General features: G+C 46.4%; 3 protein-coding genes across 4 annotated transcripts; 2 read left to right on the top strand and 1 right to left on the bottom strand.

Moving 5' to 3' along the window:
• The first annotated feature begins 54 nt into the window (after positions 1-54).
• On the top strand, positions 55-10,629 carry lbhl (LBH regulator of WNT signaling pathway, like). The gene is made up of 4 exons (XM_056441056.1): positions 55-429; positions 8,025-8,097; positions 8,363-8,654; positions 9,984-10,629. The coding sequence occupies exons 1-4, from the start codon at positions 407-409 to the stop codon at positions 10,052-10,054; spliced, it is 459 nt and encodes a 152-aa protein (XP_056297031.1). The 5' UTR covers positions 55-406; the 3' UTR covers positions 10,055-10,629.
• c5ar1 (complement C5a receptor 1) lies at positions 10,417-13,576 on the top strand. 2 transcript variants are annotated; one of them, XM_056441055.1, is made up of 3 exons: positions 10,417-10,507; positions 11,431-11,466; positions 11,699-13,576. In XM_056441055.1, exon 3 carries the CDS (start codon positions 11,711-11,713, stop codon positions 12,752-12,754), a length of 1,044 nt encoding a protein of 347 aa, XP_056297030.1. In that variant the 5' UTR covers positions 10,417-10,507; positions 11,431-11,466; positions 11,699-11,710; the 3' UTR covers positions 12,755-13,576. The 2 variants fall into 2 exon arrangements, with proteins under 2 accessions (XP_056297030.1, XP_056297029.1); XM_056441054.1 differs by having other exon boundaries at positions 11,431-13,576.
• Positions 13,574-25,232, bottom strand: LOC130210605 (dapper homolog 3-like). Its single transcript, XM_056441053.1, has 4 exons — positions 24,976-25,232; positions 17,674-17,806; positions 16,728-16,838; positions 13,574-16,207 (listed from the first exon to the last, which is right to left on the bottom strand). Exons 1-4 carry the CDS (start codon positions 25,204-25,206, stop codon positions 14,697-14,699), a joined length of 1,986 nt encoding a protein of 661 aa, XP_056297028.1. The 5' UTR covers positions 25,207-25,232; the 3' UTR covers positions 13,574-14,696.
• Between the last annotated feature and the right edge of the window lie 1,023 nt (positions 25,233-26,255).

Genomic DNA, 26,255 nt, shown 5'->3' with positions numbered 1-26,255 from the left:
CTCCTATCCAAAGCCTGGCAGTTGGGTGGGGTGGGACCGGGAGGGATATTGAGCGAGACATGAGGAAGGAAGTTGGATACGGGGGACACAGGAACGCATGTGGACTTTGGGATAGCAGACTGACTCATCTCAAGGTGCTGTCTTAACTAAAAAAAAAAGAAGGAAATCAGGCACACAACCGTGTCCTGATCCTCCGCTTAACTTCCGGGACATCTGAGGGTTTCGGGACCCCCCCTACCCCTATCCAGGCTTCGCCCTGGAGGCCCAAAGCCTGGCTGAGGCCTCTGCGGAGGGGGAATGCTGTGGGGGCTGCTCACCTCCTCCTGCGCCCCCTCTAGTGTCACCTATACTCATTGTGGAGGAGACATGCTTCACCACCGTGGAGCTGTGCCAAGATGGAGAAGACATGTGCCGGACTTCAAGTGAGGGGTAAGAGGATGCTGACATGCGTGTGTGTGTGTGTGTGTGTGTGTGTGTGTGTGTGTGTGTGTGTGTGTGTGTGTTTCAGGCGCAAATAGTATTCACACTGGGTTTTTCCCAGTTTGAATGCACTCAACATGACACCTAGCCTGACCACAACTAAAGCTCACTCTTGATGCAGGCGAAGAGTGGAAGTGTGTATCTTCTGATGCGACCAGGCTAAGTCCAACAGAAAGGTGGGAGGAGTTAAACTCTGCCCAAACTCATCAGAGTAGTAAACAGTTTCATTGGAAGCTGTTTTGGGAATCGTACTATCAACATCACTTAAGGTTTGCTCAGTTGTGAGTGAACTAGACGTTTACATTTCTTCTGAGCATTTTAGCAATTTATCATCCATGTTGGCTTTAAAATCGATATCGCAAATGGCCATGGCTGATTTTGAAAAAGAGCAGTTTGCTAAAACACCCTGGCTTTATGGTTCATTTAGTAGAGCTGCCGCGAAGCTTTCAAGCCCATTAAATGGTGCAGGTTTTCTGTAATCCCGAGCATAGGTTTTAATCACGCAATGAGAGATGTGTAGAATAGGAAACCCTCATGATCTGCTGTAATGGGACCTCGGAATGTCTTCACCTCATTTCATTCATTGCATAAGAACAGCGTGTTGCAAGTAACATTGTCCTAATCAGGTTGTGGCCCATATATCTCACTATTATCCGTCTGAATGGATACGAAAGTGGTTGTAGAGAGACAAAAAAATCCAGTTGTTCATATTAGATTAGATTAGATATGTACTTCATTCACCCCCAGGGAGAATGTCTTTGAACATGTTTACAATATAGTACAATAAAATACAATAAAATAACAGGGCAGGACATATTACATTTAAGAATTTGAATCATAATGAAAATGAAAATAAAATATAAATGAAAGTGTATACAGTGAAGGTAACAGAAAAATAAGTGCTTAACACTTAATTTGCTATCAAGATTATTATTACAATTTCCTCTTTCTGTTCACACTAATCTTAGTGTGGGTGGTGGGGGGCGGAGTGTGTGTGTGTGTGTGTGTGTGTGTGTGTGGGGGGTGTAGAGGCATTTCATGTGTGTATATCCCTGATCATTGGAGATCATTGGGCTTGTGAATTGGGCTTGTGAATCGCCACCTTAACGTGGTGGAGGAGTTTGAGAGGCTCAGTGATCCCGGGAGCTATGTTGTCCGGGGCATTAGCCCCTGGTAGGGTCTCCCAAGGCAAACAGGTCTCGGGTGAGAGTCCAGACTAAGAGCGGTTCAAAAACCCTGATGAAAAGCAGCCCACGGACTTTAGTCACCTCGCCCGGACAAGGGAAACCGGGGCACCCTCCCGGAGCCAGACCCAGGAGGGGAGCTCGTCGGCGGCGTCTGGTGGCGGCCCGCCTATGGGGCCCGGTCGGGCTCAGCCCGAAGAAACGACATCGAGCAGCAACCCTGTGGACCCACCACCCGCAGGGACAATCATCGGGGTCGGGTGCTATGTAGACCGGGCGGCAGGCTGGGCAGGGGACCTGGGCGGGCCGATCGCCGGCGACATAGACTAGCTCTAGGGACGTGGGCGTCACCTCGCTAGCGGGGAAGGAGCCGGAGCTGGTGCGGGAGGTGGAGCAGTACCAACTAGATCTAGTTGGGCTCACCTCCACGCACAGCGTTGGCTCTGGAACCAAGCTCCTGGAGAAGGGTTGGACTCTCTTCTTTTCTGGAGTTGCTCAGGGTGAGGCACCGGGTGGGAGTGGGGATACTCACAAGCCCCCGACTGAGCGCTGCTGTGTTGGAGTTTCCCCGGAGGACGAGAGGGTCGCCTCCCTGCGCCTACGGGTTGCGGGGAGTAAAGCTCTGACTGTGGTTTGTGCTTATGCACCAAACCGCAGTTCAGAGTATCCGGCCTTCTTGGAGTCGGTCGGAGGGGTCCAGGAAAGGGTGCCGCCTGCCGACTCCATAGTTCCCCTGGGAGACTTCAACGCTCACGTGGGCAATGACAGAGAGACCTGGCGGGGGTGATTGGGAGGAACGGCTTGCCGATCTGAACCAGTGGTGTTCTGTTATTGGACTTCTGTGCTAGCCACTGCTTGTCTATAACGAACACCATGTTCGAACATAAGGTGGTTCATAAGTGTACTTGGTACCAGAACACCTTAGGCGGAGATCGATGATCGACTTTATAATCGTATCATCTGATCTGCGGCCGTATGTCTTGGACACTCGGGTGAAGAGAGGAGCAGAGCTGTCAACTGATCACCACCTGGTGGTGAGTTGGATCAGATGGCAGGGGGTCGGCCAGAGAGACCTGGCAAGCCCAAACGTGTAGTGCGGGTGAACTGGGAACGTCTGGTCGAGGACCCTGTCCGGGAGGTCTTCAACTCCCACCTCCGGATGAACTTCTCACACATCCCGAGGGAGGTTGGGGACATGCAATCCGAGTGGACCATGTTCAAAGCCTCTATTGTGGAAGCGGCCGACAGGAGCTGTGGTCGGAAGGTCATCGGTGCCTGTCGCGGGCGGCAACCCAACAACCCGGTGGTGGACACCGGGGGTCAGGGAAGCCGTCAAGCTGAAGAAGGAGGCCTACCGGGCCTGGCTGGCCCAGGGGTCTCCTGAAGCAGCTGACGGGTACCGGCAGGCCAGAAGGGCTGCAGCTGCGGTGGTCGCGGAAGCAAAAACTCGGGCATGGGAGGAGTTCGGGGAGGCCATGGAGAAGGACTTTCGGTCGGCCTCAAAGAGATTCTGGCAAACCGTCCGACGGCTCAGGAAGGGAAAGCAGGGTCTACCCCAGGCTGTTCTCAGCATGGGGGGGGAGCTGCTGACCCGGACAGGGGACATCGTCGGACGGTGGAAAGAATACTTTGAGGAACTCCTAAATCCGGCCAACATGTCCCCTCTAGAGGGGGCAGTGCCTGTAGACTTGGGGGGGGTCGCACCAATATCCCTGGCAGAGGCCGCTAAGGTTGTTAAAAAGCTCCTTGGTGGCAAGGCGCCGGGGGTGGATGAGATCCGCCCTGAGATGCTGAAGGCGCTGGACATTGTTGGGCTGTCTTGGCTGACACGCCTCTTCAATGTCGCATGGGGGTCAGGAACAGTGCCCTTGGACTGGCAGACCGGGGTGGTGGTTCCCATTTTCAAAAAGGGGGACCGGAGAGTGTGCTCGAACTATCGTGGAATCACACTTCTCAGCCTCCCTGGGAAAGTTTATGCCAGGGTACTGGAAAGGAGGCTCCGACCGCTGGTCGAACCTCAGATTCAAGACCAGCAGTGCGGATTCCGTCCCGGTCGTGGAACTGTGGACCAGCTCTTCACCCTCGCAAGGGTCCTCGAGGGGTCCTGGGAGTTTGCCCAACCAGTCTTCATGTGTTTTGTGGACTTGGAGAAGGCTTTCGACCGGGTCCCTCGGGAATTGTTGTGGGGGGTGCTGCGGGGGTATGGGGTTCCGGACCCGTTGCTACGGGCTATCCGGTCTCTGTACGCCTGCAGTAGGAGCTGTGTTCACATCCTCGGCAGTAAGTCAGACACGTTCCCGGTGGGTGTTGGTCTCCGCCAGGGCTGCCCTTTATCACCGGTCCTGTTTGTGATTTTCATGGACAGGATATCTAGGCGCAGCCTGGGGGTGGAGCAGGTCAGGTTTGGGGGTCTTGGGATCGCCTCTCTTCTGTTTGCAGATGATGTGGTCCTGTTAGCATCCTCAGACCATGACCTCCGGCACTCACTGGGGCGTCCTGCTGCCGAGTGTGAAGCGGCAGGGATGAGAGTCAGCACCGCCAAATCTGAGGCCATGGTGCTCTGCCGGAAACCGGTGGATTGCTCCCTCCAGGTGGGGACAGAGTGCCTGCCCCAAGCGAAGGAGTTCAAGTATCTCGGGGTCTTGTTCACGAGTGAGGGTAAGATGGAGCGGGAGATCGACAGGCGGATCGGTGCAGCTGCAGCAGTAAAACAGGCGCTGTACCGGTCTGTCTTGGTGAAGAGAGAGCTGAGCCGAAAGGCGAAGCTTTCAATTTACTGGTCGGTCTACGTTCCAATCCTCACCTATGGTCATGAACTTTGGGTAGTGACCGAAAGAACGAGGTCGCGAATACAAGCAGCCGAAATGAGTTTCCTCCGTAGGGTGGCCGGGCTCAGCCTTAGAGATAGGGTAAGGAGCTCGGACATCAGGAGGGAGCTTGGAGTCGAGCCGCTGCTCCTTCGCATCGAAAGGAGTCAGCTGAGGTGGTTCGGGCATCTGATTCGGATGCCTCCTGGACGCCTCCCGTTAGAGGTTTTCCAGGCACGTCCTACTGGGAGGAGACCCCGGGGAAGACCCAGGACACGCTGGAGAGATTATATCTCCCGGCTGGCCTGGGAACGCCTCGGGATCCCCCAGATTGAGCTGGAAAGTGTCGCGGGCGAGAGGGAAGTCTGGGTCAACCTGCTGGGTCTGCTGCCCCCGCGACCCGACCCCGGAATAAGCGGATGAGAATGGATGGATGGATGGATGGGCTTGTGGTCATTGCAGAAACTTTATTGTGACTGCATGTTTGCACCTGTGGACTGATTGTTGACCGAGCTGGAACGTGCAGGTGTTTAGAGGAAGTGTGTATGAGGGGGATTACATGGAGGTTAAGCTTCTTCATCATAAACGCTCTAAGTTTCCATCACAGGTGGCACACAAACAGCTTAGTGTGACACAGTTGTCAGAAGCATAATATCAGAAATTGAATTGTAGGGCTGCGCACATTCACAAGTGGGTCAAAAATGACAACATCCTCTCAGAGCTGATCCTATTTAGACGAGAACAGGGCGTCCTCGTTTTGGCGACCTGGCTTAGTGTTTCTTCATTTGTCACATCATACAATGAACTTGAGGATGTGGACAGAGACACTCAGCCTGGAATGTGTCACATGTGGCAGTCAGAAAGAAAAATCAGGGATGGTGGACAGACAGAGAGAGAGAGAGAGAGAGATTATCAGCTGATGCAATATTTTAAATGATCACTTGTTCAAACTCATTGTACTACACGCATCTCAAACTGGCCGACACGTGTGTGTACTCGCATGTATCTAAATGAAAGAAAGAAACCTAAAGAGGAAACGCTGTAAATCTTACAACAAGATCTACAGTCTTCAGAACAGGCGACATCAGCTTCATGAGGCGGCACTTTGCCACAGAAGTGTGTGAAAGGCAAATGTTCATTGGTATCAATGTATAGAACTACATAGTTTTAACCTGGAGATACAGTATATCACTATATTCTGCATTTAAAACATACCGTTCCAAACCACCATCTGTTATTTTCAATACGCATCATTTTCAGATGACCGTCCATTATGATATTAAGCCAGCTGTGACCATTAAAAGCTAAAAGCTAAAAACTTAAAAGCTAAAAGCTAATTCAGATCTTATCTCCTTTCATTTACGTGATTAACAAGCCATGCTTTGATTTGGACTCGGGGTTTATCGAGTGCAGCGTATACCGGCTTGCATACATGCTGATATATAATGATTCTGCTGCACTGTGTGAGTTTGACGTAGCGCGTGTGTAATGTGACTAACGCAATACCAAAATGTCCCCGACACAGGGTCTAAAAACAGAAATATTGGAGATTAGATCTCTCTCTCAAATGCAATGTAAGCAAGAATGAACAGATTGTGTCATTACACCGAGCCTCCGAATGACAGCAAGAGCAGGAGAGGGGGATGAAAAGAGGATTCGGAGAGATCCTCAGTCCTTCTTAATCCCCCGTCGGCTTTTCTGGAGACAATAAACAGATTTTTTTTTTTTTTTCAAGTTTCAAGTTTTTATTGTCACATCCCCTTTTATACAAGTATAATCGGTTCGTGAAATTCTTATGTGCAAAACACCCGACAGCAGTAGCAGACTAAAAAAAGAATAAGAATGAGAATAAACTATACAATATCCACACACAAAAAAGAAGAAAGTATTAACAATATATATATAAAACAGTGTAATAGAATATACATCATGACAATATATATATATAAAACAATGTAATAAAATATACACTTTTTTGAGACTATATATATATATGTATATACATACAATATATATATACAATATATATATATATAAACAATGTAATAAAATATACACCATGGCCATAGATATTCACAGAATATGTTCTGGTGTGTAGTGTTAATGAGGGTCTCAGTCCTTGTTCAGCAGCCTGATGGCCTGACTGAAGAAGCTGTCCCTCAGTCTGTTTGTGCGGCACTTGATACTGCGGTATCGCCTGCCTGACGGTAGAAGGGTGAACAGTTTGTGGTCGGGGTGGTTATTGTCTTCCAGCATCCGTTTTGCACTGGCCACGCACCGCTTGGTGTATATGTCCAGGATGGAGGAAGCTCACCTCCAACGATGTACTGTGCCGACCGCACCACCCTCTGTAGTGCCCTACGCTCCAGGGCGGTGCAGTTCCCGTACCAGACGGTGATGCAACCTGTCAGAACACTCTCGATGGTACTGGTGTAGAATGTTCTGAGGATGCGGGGGGCCATGTTGAATTTCCTCAGTCGCCTAAGGAAATACAGGCGTTGTTGGGCCCTTTTCACCACGTGAGTGGTGTGCGTGGTCCATGTGAGGTCCTCGGAGATGTGCACGCCGAGGAACTTGAAGCTGCTGACCCTCTCTACTGCAGGATGGATGTGTACACAGGCTCATGCCTGTAACTGAAACAAGTGACTACTTCACAGATACGTCGTGTAGACTGTGGACCAGACAATTTGATAATGGGAAAAACGATCAGGGCTTCAAAGAAAACAGAGGCGACTTTGATGTTTGGGGAAAAAAGTGTTGAGAAGAGAAGAAAAAAGAAAAACAGCACTTTTGTTGTGCTGGCCCCCGTGTAAGAAAACAAAAATATGAGCGACGGATGACATAATCTATTTTCGTATCAAACCCCTTTTGCGATAATCTGGAGTATGAGTGTGTTTCAATGTGTGTGTGTGTTAGGGGACTCACACACAGTCACATAATACACATATTGGCTTTGGCCAGAGACATGCAGGGCAGAACTTCTCTGACCAATCAGAAGCCTGGATGTCGGACACTGCGATACTGTATTTGTATGTGCGTGTGTGTGTGTCGGGGGGGTTGTTTCATAGAAAACCGATGGATTGATTTCATCCCATGCCACTCACTGACTGTCCCACTGTGGACCTCTGCTGTGCTGTGGGATGCGTGTAGTAAAGTCCCACCGACATGTAAGAGTGAGACAAACAAGGCCGTGTGTGTTGGCTGAATGTCCCGTGGCAGTTTTCCACATAGTTAGCTGTCAGTCACTGCAGTTTTTGAAGGGTTTATTGTATTATTCTACGGGGGAAAACATCTTTCACTTGGCATCCAAAGATATTCTATATTTAGTGTGGAAGATTTGAGTGTTTTTTTTCACAAGAATATGATCAATTAGAATGAGATCCTTTGTACAAAACTATGGGGGACCTTTGTTTCCAAAATAATTAAATATTTACTTAGGCAGGCTTCATATTGGCGAAAAGAGGCGAACGTCTCCACGGTGAGAATGTTGCTTGTTCCTTTCCAGTGTATGTTTGTTTCTATAGTCTCTGTTATGGCGTTGTTTCCTCTGCAGATACATGGAGGAGATGAGCGGAGATCCAAACTGTGAAGACATGCAAAAGAAGGACCAACGTTTGTCATTCCAGGTACGTTCCACCATCAGACTGCAACACAACATGCTAGACAGTCGTGACACAAATGCTGATACAAATGAGAATTAAAAGCCATTAAACACAATAAGTAGAGGAGCTGGTCCAGTATTGCGAATGTGTGTGTGTGTGTGTGAATTGATAAAAAAACTGTTAACACAAATGCGGTTTTAACGTGTTTATCTGTAAATTAAACTTACTTTTGGGTTGGACATTTCTACTCATCTCTTAATAAGCTCTCTCTCTCCCCCTTGTCCTGCAGATCTTCCCTGACCCCGTGGAGGTCATCCTGGACCCAGAGACCACCTTTAACAGGCTGGACCTCGAACACGTGAGGGAGCGTCTACCCTCCATCGTTGTGGAGCTCACGGAGGTGAACGAGGTGGAGAGCGGAGAGCTGCGCTGGCCTCCGGAGAACATGGACACGGAGGAAGAGGAGGAGGACCTGTTCTTGGAGCAGTGCATCCCCCTTGCCAACATTGCAGACTGGGGAGAAGAAGACAAGGAGGAGACGTCTGTTATACTGAACGAGCACCATGGCTTGACACTCATTGGTGAGTGGGACATTGTATCATACTCTCTGCTTTACACTCCAAATGATCTTTTCTCTGTTTGGATGACCTTCATTTGGAAGATTATAATGACTTTTAAAAGCCTCTAGAAGAAGTCATGAATATAAAAAATCGGAATAATCCCCCCAAAAAAACAAATGCTGTCGATGATCACACAGTCAGCACTTATGCCATCACACTTCTCTAATTTTAGTTGGAAAATGTGTGTGAGCATTCAGTGAGCTCATATTTCATGACCACCACCACCAAATAAGGAGCACTGTATGATAGGATGTTATATCACATATCTTCTTATCTTATATACACTACCGTTCAAAAGTTTGGGGTCATCCAGACAATTTTGTGTCTTCCATGAAAACTCACTTTTATTTATCAAATGAATTGAAAATTGAATAGAAAATATAGTCAAGACATTGACAAGGTTAGAAATAATGATTAATATTTGAAGTATTAATTTTGTTCTTCAAACTTCAAGCTCAAAGGAAGGCCAGTTGTATAGCTTATATCACCAGCATAACTGTTTTCAGCTGTGCTAACATAATTGCACAAGGGTTTTCTCATCAGATATTAGTCTTCTAAGGCGATTAGCAAACACAATGTACCATTAGAACACTGCAGTGATAGTTGATGGAAATGGGCCTCTATACACCTATGGAGATATTTCATTAGAAACCAGACGTTTCCACCTAGAATAGTCATTTACCACATTAACAATGTATAGTGTGTATTTTTGATTCATGTTATCTTTATTGAAAAAAGTGCTTTTCTTTGAAAAATAAAGACATTTCTAAGTGACTCCAAACTTTTGAACGGAAGTGTACGCATAACAACACCCTAAAAACAACAACCCAAATACCTTAATAACCTGATCACTGAGGAAAGCAAAAGCAAAACACCAAAGTCCATACTGAGTCTTTTCAGTATCCACATGCGATCCAGCTACCACTAAACCACTAAAGATTGGACAAAACACGAGTTGCATAACCAACAAGAACATGTTGAATTTCTTTACAAATGTGATTATCTGATAGATCTGATGTATTGTATTCTAAAGTTGTAATGTTTAAAGCTAATGAATTTGAAAACACATCCTATAGAGCTACATTTATAATCTTCTCTTCTCGAAGACTCTACGAGCTTCTCCTTTTTGCCTTTATTTTGAAAAAATACACTGAGGTTACATCGACAATAAGAGAGAAAAGTAGGCCGTGCTAACTTTGTGTCCCAGTTTCAGGAATATCATGTGTTAGTTGTTTGGTGTAAATGGTTCGAGAACATCGGATGAAGACAGTGTGCTTTCTGTCCCTGCAGACCTTCAGTCGGATGCTTTTAGAGATGACACCCCCACCCTTCCACCGAGCAGCGCTCCAGCCCTCAACTGACTAAACCTCGGCGACCCAGTGAGGAAACATCCTGCAGATCGGCCTGTGGCAACAACTATGACAACACAACCCAGAGTTTGACACTGACATGATACGGAGATTGAACAGAACGCCAACGTTGACGAAGAGGAAAACACAAATTATCCAAATATGTTTTCGAGGTCAAACACCAATAAACACGCTACACGCCGACTCCGACATTTCTGTTTACACGAATAGGAATATCCATGCATGAATATCTTGTCGGCATGGAAACAGAGACACAAAATACACAATCACACATTCTCATACGCAGAAGTCAACTTGCTGACGTCGGCAGCAGAGATTTGAGCAGTACTGAGTTCGCGTTTTCTTTTTTTACTACTTCTAAGTCAAACTTTTGCTGACGTTGTCTCTTTATGTTTCATTTCCCTTGCTGTCGCCTACCTTCTAAAGGCTCACTGATGTCATGAGGTAAAAGAGAACATCCTGCTCTGGCAACTGATTTTCTTTAGTCTGTGCTTGGTTAATTTATACGTCACTTCATCTCTGAACCATAATTAAACATATTTGTCATGGTCATCATTTTGACCCCAGAGGTGGCTTTTGAGGATTCATTTTGAGATGACCACATCCAAATGTTACTTATTCCTCCCCGTTCATTATGTGGGTGACACATGCTGACTATTGTTGGGCTCTTAAAATAAGAAATATCTATAATGTTACCAAAATCACGGTCTTGAACTTTGTTCATTTCTGGCGCACAGGAGTGAAATATTCATTAAATTGTCGGCCATGTTGAACCAAAAAAGACAGGCAGCTTGAGTTGCTATTCAGTAACAGTTGTAGACACCATTGAGAATGTAGTTCTGTTATGATACTCTCATTTGTGTTTAGGCTAATGCATATACTACTTATTTTTGGTTTCTGATGGGTTTTGTTACGTTTTTAAAATTAAAGTATAACATTTAATCTCATAAATCCACTAATATCTTTTAAACAGAAAAATGAAATCTCTGAAATTATTATCATTATTATTATTATCATTATAATTATCATTATTATTATTATTATTATTATTATTATTGTTAAAACTATCTACAAACTCTTCCAGACTGAATTATGTTTTCATTTGTGTAAGTCAATCCTTTTTAAAGTGGAATAGCAGCAGAACAAGAATAGATAAGAAACATCACGATACGTATACAAAGGGGGTATAAACACAAATACATATTTTTTGGGGGTTTAAATTCAACTGTTACCAAAGAAGATGTTCATTTTTTGAGGAGGGACATTTTGCAAGTCTGTATTTGTGTGTGTGTGTGCGTGTGTGTGCGTGTGTGTGTGTGTGTGTGTGTGTGTGTGTGTGAGAGCGTATAAAACCCACTTGAAAGCAGAACGGCTTCATAACTTCCTTCCAGGCCACTGAAACTGTAAGTTGTATTTCTTTTAATTGTCACTAGATTTGACATATTTATAACATTATTCAACTCATCATCTCAAATTGATCCTAAATTATGATTGTGTTTATGGACGTATCTATAGTTAATATTCTTTTTACATTAAACATTTGTCCCACACCAAATTAAATCACGTCCATCTACTTATAATGAAAATGTCAACGTGTTTTGTTGTAATGTTTGACAATTGTTTCTCAATTTACAGCTTAAACTAGCCATGGCTTCCTTTGAAGACTTTGAAAACCTCAACTTCACCTATTTACCCGACTATAATTACACAGACATCTCCGACAATTTGACGCCGGCGATTCAACCGATCCAGATCGCGGCTCTGGTCTTCTACGGCATCGGGTTCCTGCTGGGTGTGCCCGGTAACGCTGTGGTGGTGTGGGTGACGGGGTTCTGCATGCCCCGCTCTGTCACCTCCCTCTGGTTCCTCAACCTCGCGCTGGTCGACTTCCTGTGCTGCCTCTCCCTCCCGCTGCTCATGGTCCCTCTGGCCCATGACGACCACTGGCACTTTGGGCCTCTGGCCTGCACGTTAGTCAAAAGCCTGTTCCACCTGCTGATGTTCTGCAGCATCCTGCAGCTGGTTCTGATCAGTGTGGATCGATGGATGCTGGTCAGCCGACCCGTCTGGTGTCAGAACCACAGGCGGCCCAAGCGGGCTGCCTGCGGGTGTGTTGCCGTCTGGTGCTTGGCCCTGGTGGGCAGCATCCCCCAGTTTGTCTACATCAAGGAGATCAACGCCGGTGAAGACAAGCGAGAGTGCGTGACGGTGTACACTTACCTCAGCGCCTGGCTCGTCACGTCCTACCGCTTCCTGGTGGGATTCATCATCCCTCTCGTGGTGATCGTGGTCTGTCACTCGGTGGTCTATATGAGAGCAACGGGCGGGATGTCAAAAGGTCGCACCCGCTCCAAGCGCACGCTGAAGGTCATCGTCGCGGTGGTGCTGAGCTTCTTCCTGTGTTGGCTCCCACTGCACGTTGTGGACTTCCTCACATTGACGATCCCTCGGAGTTCCCCCCACAGACCCAAAGTGTACCTGGCACATGTTTTAACGCTGTGCCTGGCCTATTTCAACAGTTGCCTCAACCCGCTGCTCTATGTGTGTCTGGGCCGGGGCTTCAAGAAAAGCATGAACCGCTCCCTGCGCAGCGTGCTGCACTTCATCAGCGAGGACCCGACGACCAAGGTGAGCATCGCGAATACCGACACCCAGAGCTCGAGCAATGCGAAGGAGACCACTAACATCTGAGGCTGTGTTGACCACCGCGGTGCTGAACGTGGTCTTCAGAACACCATAACGTGGCATCACTGAGAATGAACCTTTTCAAACAAAGTCCATCTCAAGAAAAAGTGCATCTAACTCCATCTCAAGAACACACTTCAACGTTTGAACTCGTGAGCAGCCCAACCCTGTGGTTTTACAAGCTGTTATAGGAAAGAGTTTTGCTGATGCAGTTGAATGGAAGGCAAAGATGTTATCAGGACTGCCTCACGAAGGCAAATCAGGAACTATTTAGCTATATTTCCTGTGAACACTCATGTCTTACACAACAATAACGACGTATCATTTACGCTCCTCCGAAAGGATGATCTCAAGCCGTGTTTGAAGGCATTTCTGTTATAAATGATCTTTTTTTGTTGCTTTTTGTTTGTCATAATTCAAGGTTGTTGTTTTAAATCATTATTAAACTGTTCTTGTCATACTTCATTTTAAGACAAGGTATGTCCTCTTGCATAACAGGAGCCTACCATGCATAGACCACAAGAGGGAGCTACACTCTAAATCTCTGATGCTCAACGACCAAGGTGGATGGAGGTGGATGGAGGTGCATGTAGAACAGAGTGTGTGAAACCCTCAAGACAAATAGGACAATTTAGTAATGTTTGCGGTTTTGTCAAATAAATTAAAATACTCCACTTATACAGAAGTATATGAAATGTAAATGTATTATCTTCTTTCTTTCTTTTTTTACCACTTTCCTATACTGCATATGCATGTTAATTTATGATGTTTTAAAGGGGTCTTGTTGTGCCAGAGCAATTGAAGAATAAACAAAACTACCAAAGCTAAGAGAGAAAAAGCCTTTATTTACAAACTACATTCATTCCAAACAAGGCCACGTGATGGTATATACAGAAACACACATATTTACAAGAGTGTCCAATTCTGTGTCCCTATGTTTCAATTAATATGTGCACTTATACATACTGTATGTGCATGCATGCATATACACCGGCCCCTTACTATGGCCTCTATAACCCCATGTTTTACTCACAGACCTGTTGATGCTCATTGGTTCCTGTAGCAGTTTACAAAGAGGCTGAGTACCTGCGTAGAGATTAACACTCAGACCATCCCATTTTAAACTCACTCACTCCTGCCTTTCTCCTCTATAGGACACGAGATCACTGCGAGACAAGTCCTGACTCTAAAGCTTCAAGTTCTACCACACACGGAAGCCGTGTTTTTAGTAGTGCTTCATTTCATGGGTCTGTAGTTTCAGAATGATGACCTAATAATTCCCGGAAATCTGGTTCTGATTTGTTTAGAAAATAGAGACAGTGTTCAAATGAATAATTCATGAATTAATTAGTTCCAGGCTTATATTCAGTGCAGTAAAAATCAGATAACCTTGCACATTGTGAGCATGAACTTTCCAATCATGAAGGAATATTCTATTAATAATGTGAATCATTTCACACTTCTTTCCAGGAAACGTCCAAGAATATTACTGTCAAATTGTGGACCTGTCTTAATAGTTTGAATGTACCCATATTTCACATTTCTACATCATTTCTAGAGCTTTGGTGTTTGGCAAGACTTGAAGCTTTTGACAATGTTCCTATTTGTTGTGTAAACACCGTAAGAATGAATTACTCGATGAGGAATTGACTATCAGGCCGACCGGCGTCAAGACTTACAAACTGGCGTAACTATACATCACACCAACTAGAGCCGGACAAAGCCCGCTAGGCTGATGGCGGTCAACTCCAAGATCCATTTCACCAGGTGATCTTTAATCCTGTAAAAGTCTCTCATTACAAACGCACTGAAATTAGAGGTAGGTGGCATATCAAATCTGGATGGGTTAGTTAACAAATGATTGGTGACCGAGAGTAGCAGCCACAGTGTTGCTATGGCAATGGCTTTATAACCGTAGAAACGCTTCTGGGTTTCAACGAGTATTTCCTCATACGGTAGTCATGACTTTGAGGGAGCCGGAGCGGAATCGGAGGATCTTCTTTTTGAGCGCGTGGGAGGCTTTGATTTTGACGAAGGCCTTTGGTTGAGAGGGGGCGTTGGCAGCCGCCTGTGGTGAAGGTGAGGATGACGAGGAGGTGGAAGCGAGGCGTGGCGGCAGCTGCTGGGGCCACACAAGCCCCCCGCTCTCGTCCGAGTCGCTGGACAGCGAGCTGGAGGCCGGGGAGTACACCTCGCTCATGCTGGACTCGGACCCGGCGGGGGCGGGGGCGGCGTAGCCCCCCTCTCCGTGACAGAGAGGGGCTCTCTCCTGGAGGCCGGGGTGCCAGCGCTGGCTGTGCTGCTGCTGCTGGTAGTTCTGCTGTTGGGAATGGGGACAAGACTGACTGGGCCGAACTTTTCGCGGCGGCCGTCGGTGCGACGGCCCTGCTGCCGTCTCCCCTTCGTCCTGGCTGAGCTCCAGGTTGGAGCACCAACGGCGGCTCCCGTTGTCGCCCGCGTTGCCCGCCTTTCTTCCAGCGACTTGGCCTTGGTTCTGAGCGAGATCCCCTCTGCCTTGGTGCCTCTCGGTGGTGCTGTACCGGCGCTCTGGCAACACCCGCTGGCCCAGCAGGCTGTTTTCAGACTGGGAGCGACTGGCTTTACTGCTCGATTTCTTGGATCTCTGTCGCTCGTTGTGGCTCTTCTTCGAAGTTCTGGCCTTTGGGTGTTCAGGAGAGGTGACCACGCGATTGGGCTTCGGCTGGGCTTGCTCCGGGTTGTAGTGTCTGGGGGAGCGCAGAGGGGCATGGCAGGCGTGTCCAGGGATATACTGAGCACTGACTAAAGTGGGTTTGGGAAGAATAGGGAGTTGTGGATGAAAGTAATGCTGGGGGGATGGGGGTTCACAATAAATACCAATAGCCCCAGGACCGCCGTTGGGGTCCCGGGGGGGCAAAGGTGGCTGTAGCCTCTCGGCCAGGGAGTGTGGCCTGGACTGGGGGTGGGGCAGAGCAAGATAACAGTCTTCCTCCAAAGATGGGGCCTCTCCTCCACAGGCCTCCCCCTCCTGCAGGTCACAACCCCAGCCCTGGCCCTTAGGGTTTGCTGAAAGGTCAACGTGGGCCTGGAAGTGGGGGTCAGGAGAGTGTTGCTCTGTGGTAAGAGAAGGAGTTCTCCTGTGTAGGGAGCTGTGTCCGGAGGCACCGCAGTGCGGGGGCTCGGGGCTCAGGGTGGTGCGGGGCTGACACGGCCGCGGTGCGAGGGTGTGACGCTGGACGAGACTCAGGATGTAACCCTCGACCCTCAACGCCTGCTCGTAGTCCTCCTCGGTGACGTGACCCTCCGCCGGCGGCTGCTGCCAAGCCCCGCTGGCTCCGCTGCTGTCCCACTGCCAGAAGTCCACCGCTGCGCCTTCCTCGGCGATGCCCTCCAGAAGCGGGTACGGGGCAGAGAAAGAGCGGGGTAGGGTGGTGCGTAGGACTGGCACATCCAATTCTGCATTCATTATTAAGGGGTCTCCTAATAACAGAAATGATATAGTTGTAGGTCAAGGTGCAGGGGCATCGTTATTATACCACAAACAAACAAGACAATCTTCACTTCAGAATGCAAAGTCGGCCTCTACTCTACAAGACGTCAGGGGCTAAAAGCTTTGATTCACATCTGATCGATGCCTTTGGGCTGATTTCAAACATGTTTTTAGTTAATAGACTATTAGATCTTATGAAACAGTGTGCTTGTATGCCTCTGTCAGCATGTTCTTTCCACCTGATCCGCTCACTTCCTGCTGTATCGATGTTTTGTTGTTGTTAATGTCTCTGGATTATTTGCAAGACAATAGATACCAGAGAAGGATAACACATCTGCCGCCTTCTCTTGATGTGAGAATAAAGGAGAAGAAGAGACGATGACATGCTCCGTTTCTAACGGTTGATAGTGCAGAGAGTAAAATGACTCGCACAAAATGTGTGTTGCTTCACTTACGCACAGAACAAGAACATTTGATGTGTAGTTGTGCACCTCGGCTACTTTTTCTTACCCACAGACTTCGGCCTGTCGTTGGTGTGTGCCCACGGGGAGGCTGTCTCTGTGGGCTCGGTGGAACAAGACCTTCCTTTAGGCGATTGACCCTCACTCGACTCATAGAACCCTAGGAAATACAATTAGAGAAAGAGAGGGGGGGATGACTATAATCATTATATTTTATTGACTATCTCCTTCATCATAGTTCACTGATCATCACAGTTCTCGAACAATATGCTTCTTGATGCAGTGTCTCAACATACACTACCGTTCAAAAGTTTGGGGTCACTTAGAAATGTCTTTATTTTTCAAAGAAAAGCACTGTTTTTTCAATAAAGATAACATTAATCAAAAATACACACTATACATTGTTAATGTGGTAAATGACTATTCTAGGTGGAAACGTCTGGTTTCTAATGAAATATCTCCAGAGGTGTATAGAGGCTAATCACCTTAGAAGACTAATATCTGATTAGAAAACCCTTGTGCAATTATGTTAGCACAGCTGAAAACAGTTATGCTGGTGATATAAACTCTACAACTGGCCTTCCTTTGAGCTTGAAGTTTGAAGAACAAAATTAATACTTCAAATATTTATCATTATTTCTAACCTTGTCAATGTCTTGACTATATTTTCTATTCAATTTTCAATTCATTTGATAAATAAAAGTGAGTTTTCATGGAAGACACAAAATTGTCTGGATGATCCCAAACTTTTGAACGGTAGTGTATTTCCCAAACATATTTCCACCAAAACTAAATTACAAGCATCTGGAGTACGAACGGACAATAAGAGCATAAACAACAAACTCATTACAGGCGGATATCCAAATGCAAAGAGACAAAGAAACATGAGTTTCCGTGCGTAGATTTTGTGTTTAAAAAAAAGAACGAAATAAAATCCACCCTTTATTGAAATAAGCAAGAGCACATTTAAAAAGCTGTTAAAACTGTGGAAGTACCAGAACTGGGCCGACTGTCGCCTGCGTCTCCTTGGGCGCCATCATGGCAGCCATCCTCCGTGTCGATCCTCAGCTCTCCCACCTGCTGTTCCAGCGCCTGCATCAGGCCCCATGGAGAACTCTGAAGGGCACTCTGAAACACCAGCACACACACAGGCTGTTTGTTTTTGTTGCTGTGTGTATTTGATTGCTCTGTTGAGAATTACTTTTTAATTAGACACAAAGAAGAAACCATCAGTGATTTCAAAAAACAAAGGAAGAAGTTCTTTGCAATCAAATTACTCGTTTGCCCAAAACACAGCTGTGCGTCCTTCACGGTTGTGTTTGAATAGAATAGTAAAAAGTAATCATTTTAATAAAGTGTGTGTAAAATAGACGAGAATTCAGCGAGCAGAAGTTAAAAGTAGCAGTGACTTTATTTCCAAAGACGGACATTTCCATCTGATAAAAATAAAATGTTCATTGTAATTATGTTGTTTGTACAATGGCCCAAATGAGCAGAAACATGAAGAGCCACAACTCAGATGTAGATTCTACTCGACTGGTTGCTGAAATACAACCGAGGACTTCGCAGGTCACCACTGTGCAGCCGTATCTGACACTGGGCTCTTCCAGCTGAAGCAGTGATTCAGAACATGAATATTTCAATGCCTGTAAAGGTTAGGGGGAGGTCTTCCATGTGATTGATCACACACACACACACACACACACACACACACACACACACACACACACACACACACACACACACACACACACACACACACACACACACACACACACACACAAGACCTATAAAGGTTGGGGGAGGTCTGCCGTGTGATCGATCACACACACACACACACTCTTACACGCACAACTCAAGGCTCAAGGCCTCTAAAGGTTGGGGGAGGTCTGCCCGTTTGTGCGTGCGCACGCAAGCACACGCACACACGTACACACACACACACACACACACTTTGCGTCGATCTAATGTCAGCATCATCCGACACACATCCTGACATCTGCAGACAATTGCACGCAAGCTTGTCCACATGGATTTGACACACACACACACACACACACACACACACACACACACACACACACACACACACACACACACACACACACACACACACACACACACACACACACACACACACACACACACACACACACACACACACACACACATGATGACAATTACAATGACGTACATTCATTTCCTGAAGACTTAATTTTACAATAATTGCTACCAGCCCAAATCCGACCCTTTATCTGCATGTTGTCCCCATTTGTCCCAAAAAGGATTGTGAGACCCCACAATGTGACTGTGTTAGCAGATTGATGTCCCCACAAGATAGGTAGAACACATGCACACACACACACACCATTTTGTTTCAGATGATACCGTTGACACTCAAGGCTCATTAAGAGACTTCATTACCATAAGATTGAGCATGTCCTAGTCGCAGGGAGACACATTACAAACCTGCGATGATGGAGCACCTGTCAGAAAACTGCTACAGTCGTCTGCGCTCCCCGAGCACTGTCTTTGTACATTTGTGTGTCTGTGTCCATAAATTGCTGCCTATAAAAATTAAGAAAAAGTCCTTTGGTGTGCAAATCCACTGTTAAAAAAACAGTTTCTGCCCAGCACTTTGGTCCAGGGTGAAATATCTTATGTACTATGTGATGGATTTCCATGAATTAAAACAATTAATAATTCATGGTGCCTCGAGGGAAATGTCTACCGAATATGGTAACCCCTTGACCTTTCCTCGATTGCCACCACGAGGTTAATATGTATTCTAACATATCCATCAGGTCTGTGAGAATGTAGCCTAGAAGAAGGAATTAAAGAACTGCGATGCAGAGTGTTGAATCCTTAGAATACATTTAGCATTGAGGAAGCAGAAGAAGTCTGAACTGTAATCACTGAGGTCAATCTTCCACTTTCCCACTGGTGCCAACAGTTTTGTTTTTTGGAGACATGACGAAAGCCTGTGGATAGATTGCCGGTAGAATTTGCTACAGACATTCACATTCCAGTCAGGATTAACTAATTACTTCCGTGAACCCTGTTAGGTTGTAATAGTTTATTTTGATAACATCTGCAGAGGTCTTATGTTTTAAATTAATACATATAGAAAGATAATATAATAGAAAATATTAGGGAGAATATTGATATTGTTATTCATGTATTTTGAAGCATAGGGGTAATGTTTACTCTATGCAAATGTAAATGGCAAGAATTAATGTATATTGCATGAGAGTGACTGTATGTTCGTATTATAGATTGACGAGGCCGGTTGAATTCCGTGAAGTGACTTACAATAACAGGGACTTTTATTGTGAAGGTGACTTTAATGCGGACAATAACAAGACGGGACTCTTATTGTGAAAATACTTGTTTAGCGACTTGACCGGAAGTGACGTTTTGACCGGGGCCAGGGACATTGAGTATAAAACTCCGTGGATTAGAGAAATCGGGTCTCTTCCACAGGTATTCTCGAGGCCGGAAGGAGGGTGGAGGAGCCGATGAAGAGCACGATCGCGAGGCCTTGACTGTTTGTTTTACCCTTCCTGCCATTAAATGTTGATAACTTAATTCACGCGCGTCCGGAAGCCTGTTTCCCATCATTTGCGAAGTGCCCAGTTTCAGAACTACTTTACAACCCTCGACCCTTCTTCTACTGATATCATCAAATCAATATTTGCGCTGGTCCAAAACTGTGGTTTGTGACCAAATACTTGTCTTGAATGTTTGTTAGAAAATGCTAACACACTGAACGAGGATGATGCACATGGTCAAAATGTTACCTGCTTAACCTGCGGATGTTAGTATTTAGCTCAAAGAACCACTGTGACTATCGGTGCATCCAGCTAGCATATCCGTGGACTCTTGTTCATTAAAAGTCCCATTTGTCACATTTCTGGACCGAATACCATTTACATAACTCCCTCACCTCCGAGAACAGAGCATGTGCTTGTCTCTCGGTGCGCGATTTATCTCCTTAAAAACTACAATTTGTCAAGAGAAAAGCAAACGACGGGAAACGAGGTCTGGAGTGATGTTTTGGTCGGTGGGAGTTTGGGCTCCATTGTCCTGCAGATTAAACGCGCTCATAATGCAAATGCCTCTGAGGGGCAATTGACCCAAGCTAACCTACGCAACCCACACAACCTCTTCACCCCAAACACGGCCCTTTCTTTTGTCTCAACAAGAGTGCTTTTTGTCTGACTATAAACAAAGCATTAGCGTCACGACATCAATATGGTTTTGTGTGACAGAAGCAGAAGAGTGGGGAGCTTCGTTTGAGCGGATACCGGCGCAGAGTCGAGAAGTAGCTGGGAGGAGGGGAGTCGGATGGAAATCAATTCATCAATAATGATCATTTACATAATTGATTGCCTGCCGCCACTTTGTTGACCGTGCCGTCGTCTGCACGCGCACATACACTCCCGTTCAAAAGTTTGGAGTCATCCAGACAATTTTGTGTCGTCCATGAAAACTCACTTATTTATCAAATGAATTGAAAATTGAATAGAAAATATAGTCAAGACATTGACAAGGTTAGAAATAATGATTCATATTTGAAGTATTAATTTTGTTCTACAAACTTCAAGCTCAAAGGAAGGCCAGTTGTATAGCTTATATCACCAGCATAACTGTTTTCAGCTGTGCTAACATAATTGCACAAGGGTTTTCTAATCAGATATTAGTCTTCTAAGGCGATTAGCAAACACAATGTACCATTAGAACACTGGAGTGATAGTTGATGGAAATGGGCCTCTATACACCTATGGAGATATTTCATTAGAAACCAGACGTTTCCACCTAGAATAGTCATTTACCACATTAACAATGTATAGTGTGTATTTTTGATTAATGTTATCTTTATTGAAAAAACAGTGCTTTTCTTTGAAAAAATAAAGACATTTCTAAGTGACCCCAAACTTTTGAACTGTAGTGTGTATGTATACGCAGCCTGCGGACGCCATGGAGCTATTAGCCAATCACACCTTTGTGGATGAACAAACCAAGCAGACACCAGACAACATGGAGGAGTCGGGTCATACTGTCATCGGGACCATATTTATTGCAAGCCGGGCTTTTGATTGCACTCCATTATTAATGGTCTCCCACCGTCTCCTTGACACTGCACACTGTATGATTACTGTTTTACTGCATCCCTGGCTCCAGGCTGGTGGGGGGATGGGGGGCGCGGGGGTGAGGGACTCGCCTAGCCATTAAGATATTACAGCACATCAGGACCGCCTGCTCCTTCAATTAAAGAAATACTGACCGGCTGCGGCAGGTTATGTGAGTCCAGGACAGCCTAGTGTAAGATTATCGACTGATTGCCCAGGTTTCATCTTCAGCTACAGGCGAGCGTGGAGGAAAAAGTGAGAGACCGTTCGACACAAGAATCTCCAGGCCGGGTGGTGGAAACCAGCGTTTGATCGTAGGATAGAGGGCCAGTGTCGAGACTTTGAAATTCTGCCATCCAAAAAAGAAGAAAAAGAGACTTGATTTGGACCCTGGCTGTTGAAAGGAGGTTTTAAATCTGTAGATCTCTGAGGAGGCCAGGATATAAAAGTGCATGGAACAGGACACACGAGGCCTGGAGCAGCACTGCTGGACGCTCTATAATTGAAGCAATGTTGTGACTGGCTCCTTACAGAGAAGGCTGTGGGAGGCCTGAGACACACACACACACACACACACACACTAGACATCATGACGCCGGTCCCAGTGCTTGGCTAAACTACTGACCCCTTCTTTCTTTAAATAGACACACACTTTATAAATGCGTTATGTTAATATGGTGATTACATTTGAATGATGAATTATAAATTTGACAGAAGTTTACACGGAGGTGGGCCCAGTGTTTACATAAGCGCGGTGAATGGCGTCCATTTGCATGCTCCGTACGTGCACCGTGGCTTGTAGGCAGGGTGGGCCGGCTGTGAATGGAGTCTCTTCAGAGACCCAGCGATGCTCATGTGTGGCACCGGCTCAGAGTCCACTTCATGGCACGTCTGGAGACATCATGTTTGAGTCTGTGTGGACGTGTATATTCATACGTTTTCAGAGACTCATTCCCCTGATTGCAGGTCAGTGCAGGTGTGTACAAATTAAGATTATTAACGCACAGACATGTGGGTTCCCCCCTTTGTCTTCGTGTGTCGACAAAAAGCGGAAGGAAACCGTCCAGTGATCCACCGAGTAGACGACCCGCCCGATGGTCTCACTAATGATGTGCTGTAGTCTTCTCTTCACACAAGGCCACACACACACACACCCACACACCCACACACACACACACACACACACACACACACACACACACACACACACACACACACACACACACACACTGGTTTAGGCCCATGACGAAAGCAAAACATACTGAAGACGCATGCCCACAAATCCTAGGGGAAAGGGAAAGTACACACGAGACGAAATAAAACAGCAGATCAATCGAAGCTTCTAAAAAAAAGAAAAAAAGAATTAAACTCCTCCACACAGATGTGTGTAACACAGTCACACACACTTCATGCATTCTCTTCCACTCTCTTCAAACGCACGCAGTAGGGAGCATTGAGGGAGGTCAGAGCTTCATGCTTTCACAGCTGCTGTCTGGCGTCCCACAGCTGTCAACACCACGCACTGTGTACGGGAGGAAAGGCCTCCGTCCCGGCCTGTGGTCCGTCGTGTCCCGTGAACTGCGCATTTGGAGACTTTAACCTACATTGGAGATGAGATTGGGTGTTTGGCTGAGACGCAGATAGTGACCTGAGGACTCAATTTGAGACTTCAAAAACAGTGTATAAAAATTAAAAAAGAGGGGAGAAAAAAAAAAAGTATTCTCCGAGGAGTGCCCCGTGTAATTACTCGCACGCTTGGGTACGCGTAACAGTTCATAAACATCAACTTGCAGACGCGTTGCATGGTAAAAAATGAAAACGTATCCCAGCCATGCGCGTCGCTCCTCCAGCGGGTTTGGAGATGTGCTGCTTCCCGTCAGCGTGTGGACGAGACGCCGGGCTGACATGCGCTGACAGCTCCACCAGCACGGAGGGGGGGGGGGGATTCATAAGAGCAGTGCGCGTGCACACTGCACAGGAAAGACTTGACCCTGTAATACTCTTTCAGATTGGTTTATGAAATTAACTCCCCCCCCCCCCCTTCTCTCTATTTGGTTTGATGAAAACCAGTCCTCACATGATGAGTAATCATTCAGGCCAAAATAAATCACAGGGCCCATATATCATATCATGCCACATACCCACAGCCTTATCCTCTCACTGGGGCCTCGGTCCCAATCATTAGTATTCTGCTCCATATGCGCCTATTGTTAGACCCCCAGCAGAGGAGCAGGAGGGAGGAGAGAAGGAGGTGTGAAGAGGAGGCGGCTGATTAAATTTATTTTCCACCCTCTTTCATAATGGCTCCCCATTGTAGCAATGTTGAGACAGCCGCCGAACACAAACAACACACTCAGACCTCCAAAACAAATGTAATCAAGCAGCATAACGAGAAATGAAATGAAACGTACATACCATTAAAAAGAAAGAAAGAAGAAAAGAAAAAACCATGTATTTACAGCGCCGGGCTCAGTGATGCGTGAAACTTTCTGTGGGAGATGATTATGCTGTCACACATTATTCTTGGTTAACCCAGTTTGTTTTCTCACGTTGATCCTCACATGGGGGACATGTACTGTCGCAACTTCGCTCGAGCTCGACGTGAGAAAAAGCCACATCATCAATTATTTGGAAGCTTCTTATGACGTAAGAATAACAGCAACATACAAGCGGGATGTGCAATTAATTCCTTAATGATGCGCAGAGAGCAGAAATAAGAGCGTGTTAAGTAGTAAAGGCTTCATAAGTCCATGATGGGGGAACAATGGGCCATTAAATAGTCGCTGTGGGCTACAAACCGCGGCTGCTCCACCCCCTGATTTCGTTACCCAGAGGCAGACATCTCAGCCCGAAGCACAGAAGCGCGTTACATCCTTTCAAACACAGGGCCTATTAATCAAGTTGTCACTTTTCTTCCCTCAGATAGAGGTCAGCTCGACACAAAAGGCGCTGCCCAGACCGAGAGTCCATGTGACGGTCAAGCGGATTATTATACGGTGTAAAAAAAGAAAAGAAAACTGTCTGATAATTCAAAACTATGTGGGACTTTCTTCTTCTTCTTCTTCCCAAACACAAGGGGTGGGGTGATGTGCGGCGAGAACTCCGGAATAAAAAAAAACATGCACGAAAGAAAAGAAGAACAATAAAGACGCTCAAACTTCTTACCAGCTGGCGCCTCAGTGTCAAGTTTTCCTGGCCCCAGCTGCTGAAGCACGCCAGCTCTCCTCTGGAGCGGTCCTCGAGCAGAGGGTCTCCCAGAGCCAGCGCCCCCAGCACCAGGCACTCCTGCCGCTGCTTGCGGAGCTCCAGCTCGCACAGCCCGGTCAGACTCGCCTCCAGGCGCTCCTTAGTCCGACTGCGCTCCACAGTCACCGGGAACGAGAACGCGCGATGCATGGCCCCCGAAATCCAAGACTTTTATGTACAATAAAAAAAAGAAGAAATTCCACACCGCCCACTCCCCCCCCACCCACCCACCCGCTCTTCTTTCAGTGCTCTCTAATTGGCCCCAGATTTACGACGGCGTTCGCTGGCTATAAAGGGCCACGCTGCATCCCGGTACCTTGTGATAGTATGGCAGCTCTATGGGTGCTATACATTTTTTTCTCCTCCTTCGCAGCTGTCAAACGCCACACGGAGCCCCGCCCCTCTGCGACCAGCCACGGAGAGAGAAGTGGGAGTCTCCGCCCCCCCCCACCTCTCTTGGCAAATCCAATCTCAGCCTTCATTGGACGCGCGAGGCTGTAGGATTGCTGCGCGTGACGTTGTCCCATCCCCCTTGATTCATGACGGCGACGCGCCGACCTCACCACTCTCCCCCACCCCTCTCCCGGTCCTGGTCTGGGACTAATGGGCTGCTTCAGGGGACGGCTATTTATGGGAGTGGAGCGCCAGACTGGGATCTAAGTATCCCGAAAACGACTTAAAGCCACCATGTAGCAAAACATGAAAGAGTGCAACAATAACCGCACTGACCAAGTGGTGAAAGAAGCCGTACCAATAACCTTAATGTATAAACATACAGATGCTGCAACATGCAAGACGTTATGAAACGCAGCGCATGGGTTAATGGGCCTGTGTGACGTCACTGTGCTCCTTTGAGTTTGGATTTGAGACAATTGGTATGTTGTTACCTCATTCTCCAATCAGGACTCGAGTTATCGATCCCTCTTTGTCGCTGAGTTCAGGATGCTGAGAAATGTTGAACACTTTCATGTTTTGAAAATAAAAAAAATGACAAAGAAATGAAAAAAACTTGTTTTGGATTTTTTAAGTCAGTGACATATCCTATTTCATATGTTACTGTGCCCCTGGAAGAATTAGCATCTAAGATGTTCTCTCCAAAACAAAGACCAAAGCCAGATAAAGTGTTATATCTTCTACATTATCATCGCACGCATGTAGCATTTTGTTGTATCTATAATGGAAAGAAACACAACAACAAA

The sequence above is a fragment of the Pseudoliparis swirei genome, chromosome 20 (genome assembly GCF_029220125.1).
Source record: "Pseudoliparis swirei isolate HS2019 ecotype Mariana Trench chromosome 20, NWPU_hadal_v1, whole genome shotgun sequence".
NCBI lineage: Eukaryota > Metazoa > Chordata > Actinopteri > Perciformes > Liparidae > Pseudoliparis > Pseudoliparis swirei.
The sequence above is the reverse complement of the archived record's forward strand: the minus strand, read 5'-3'. Positions and strand labels throughout refer to the sequence as shown.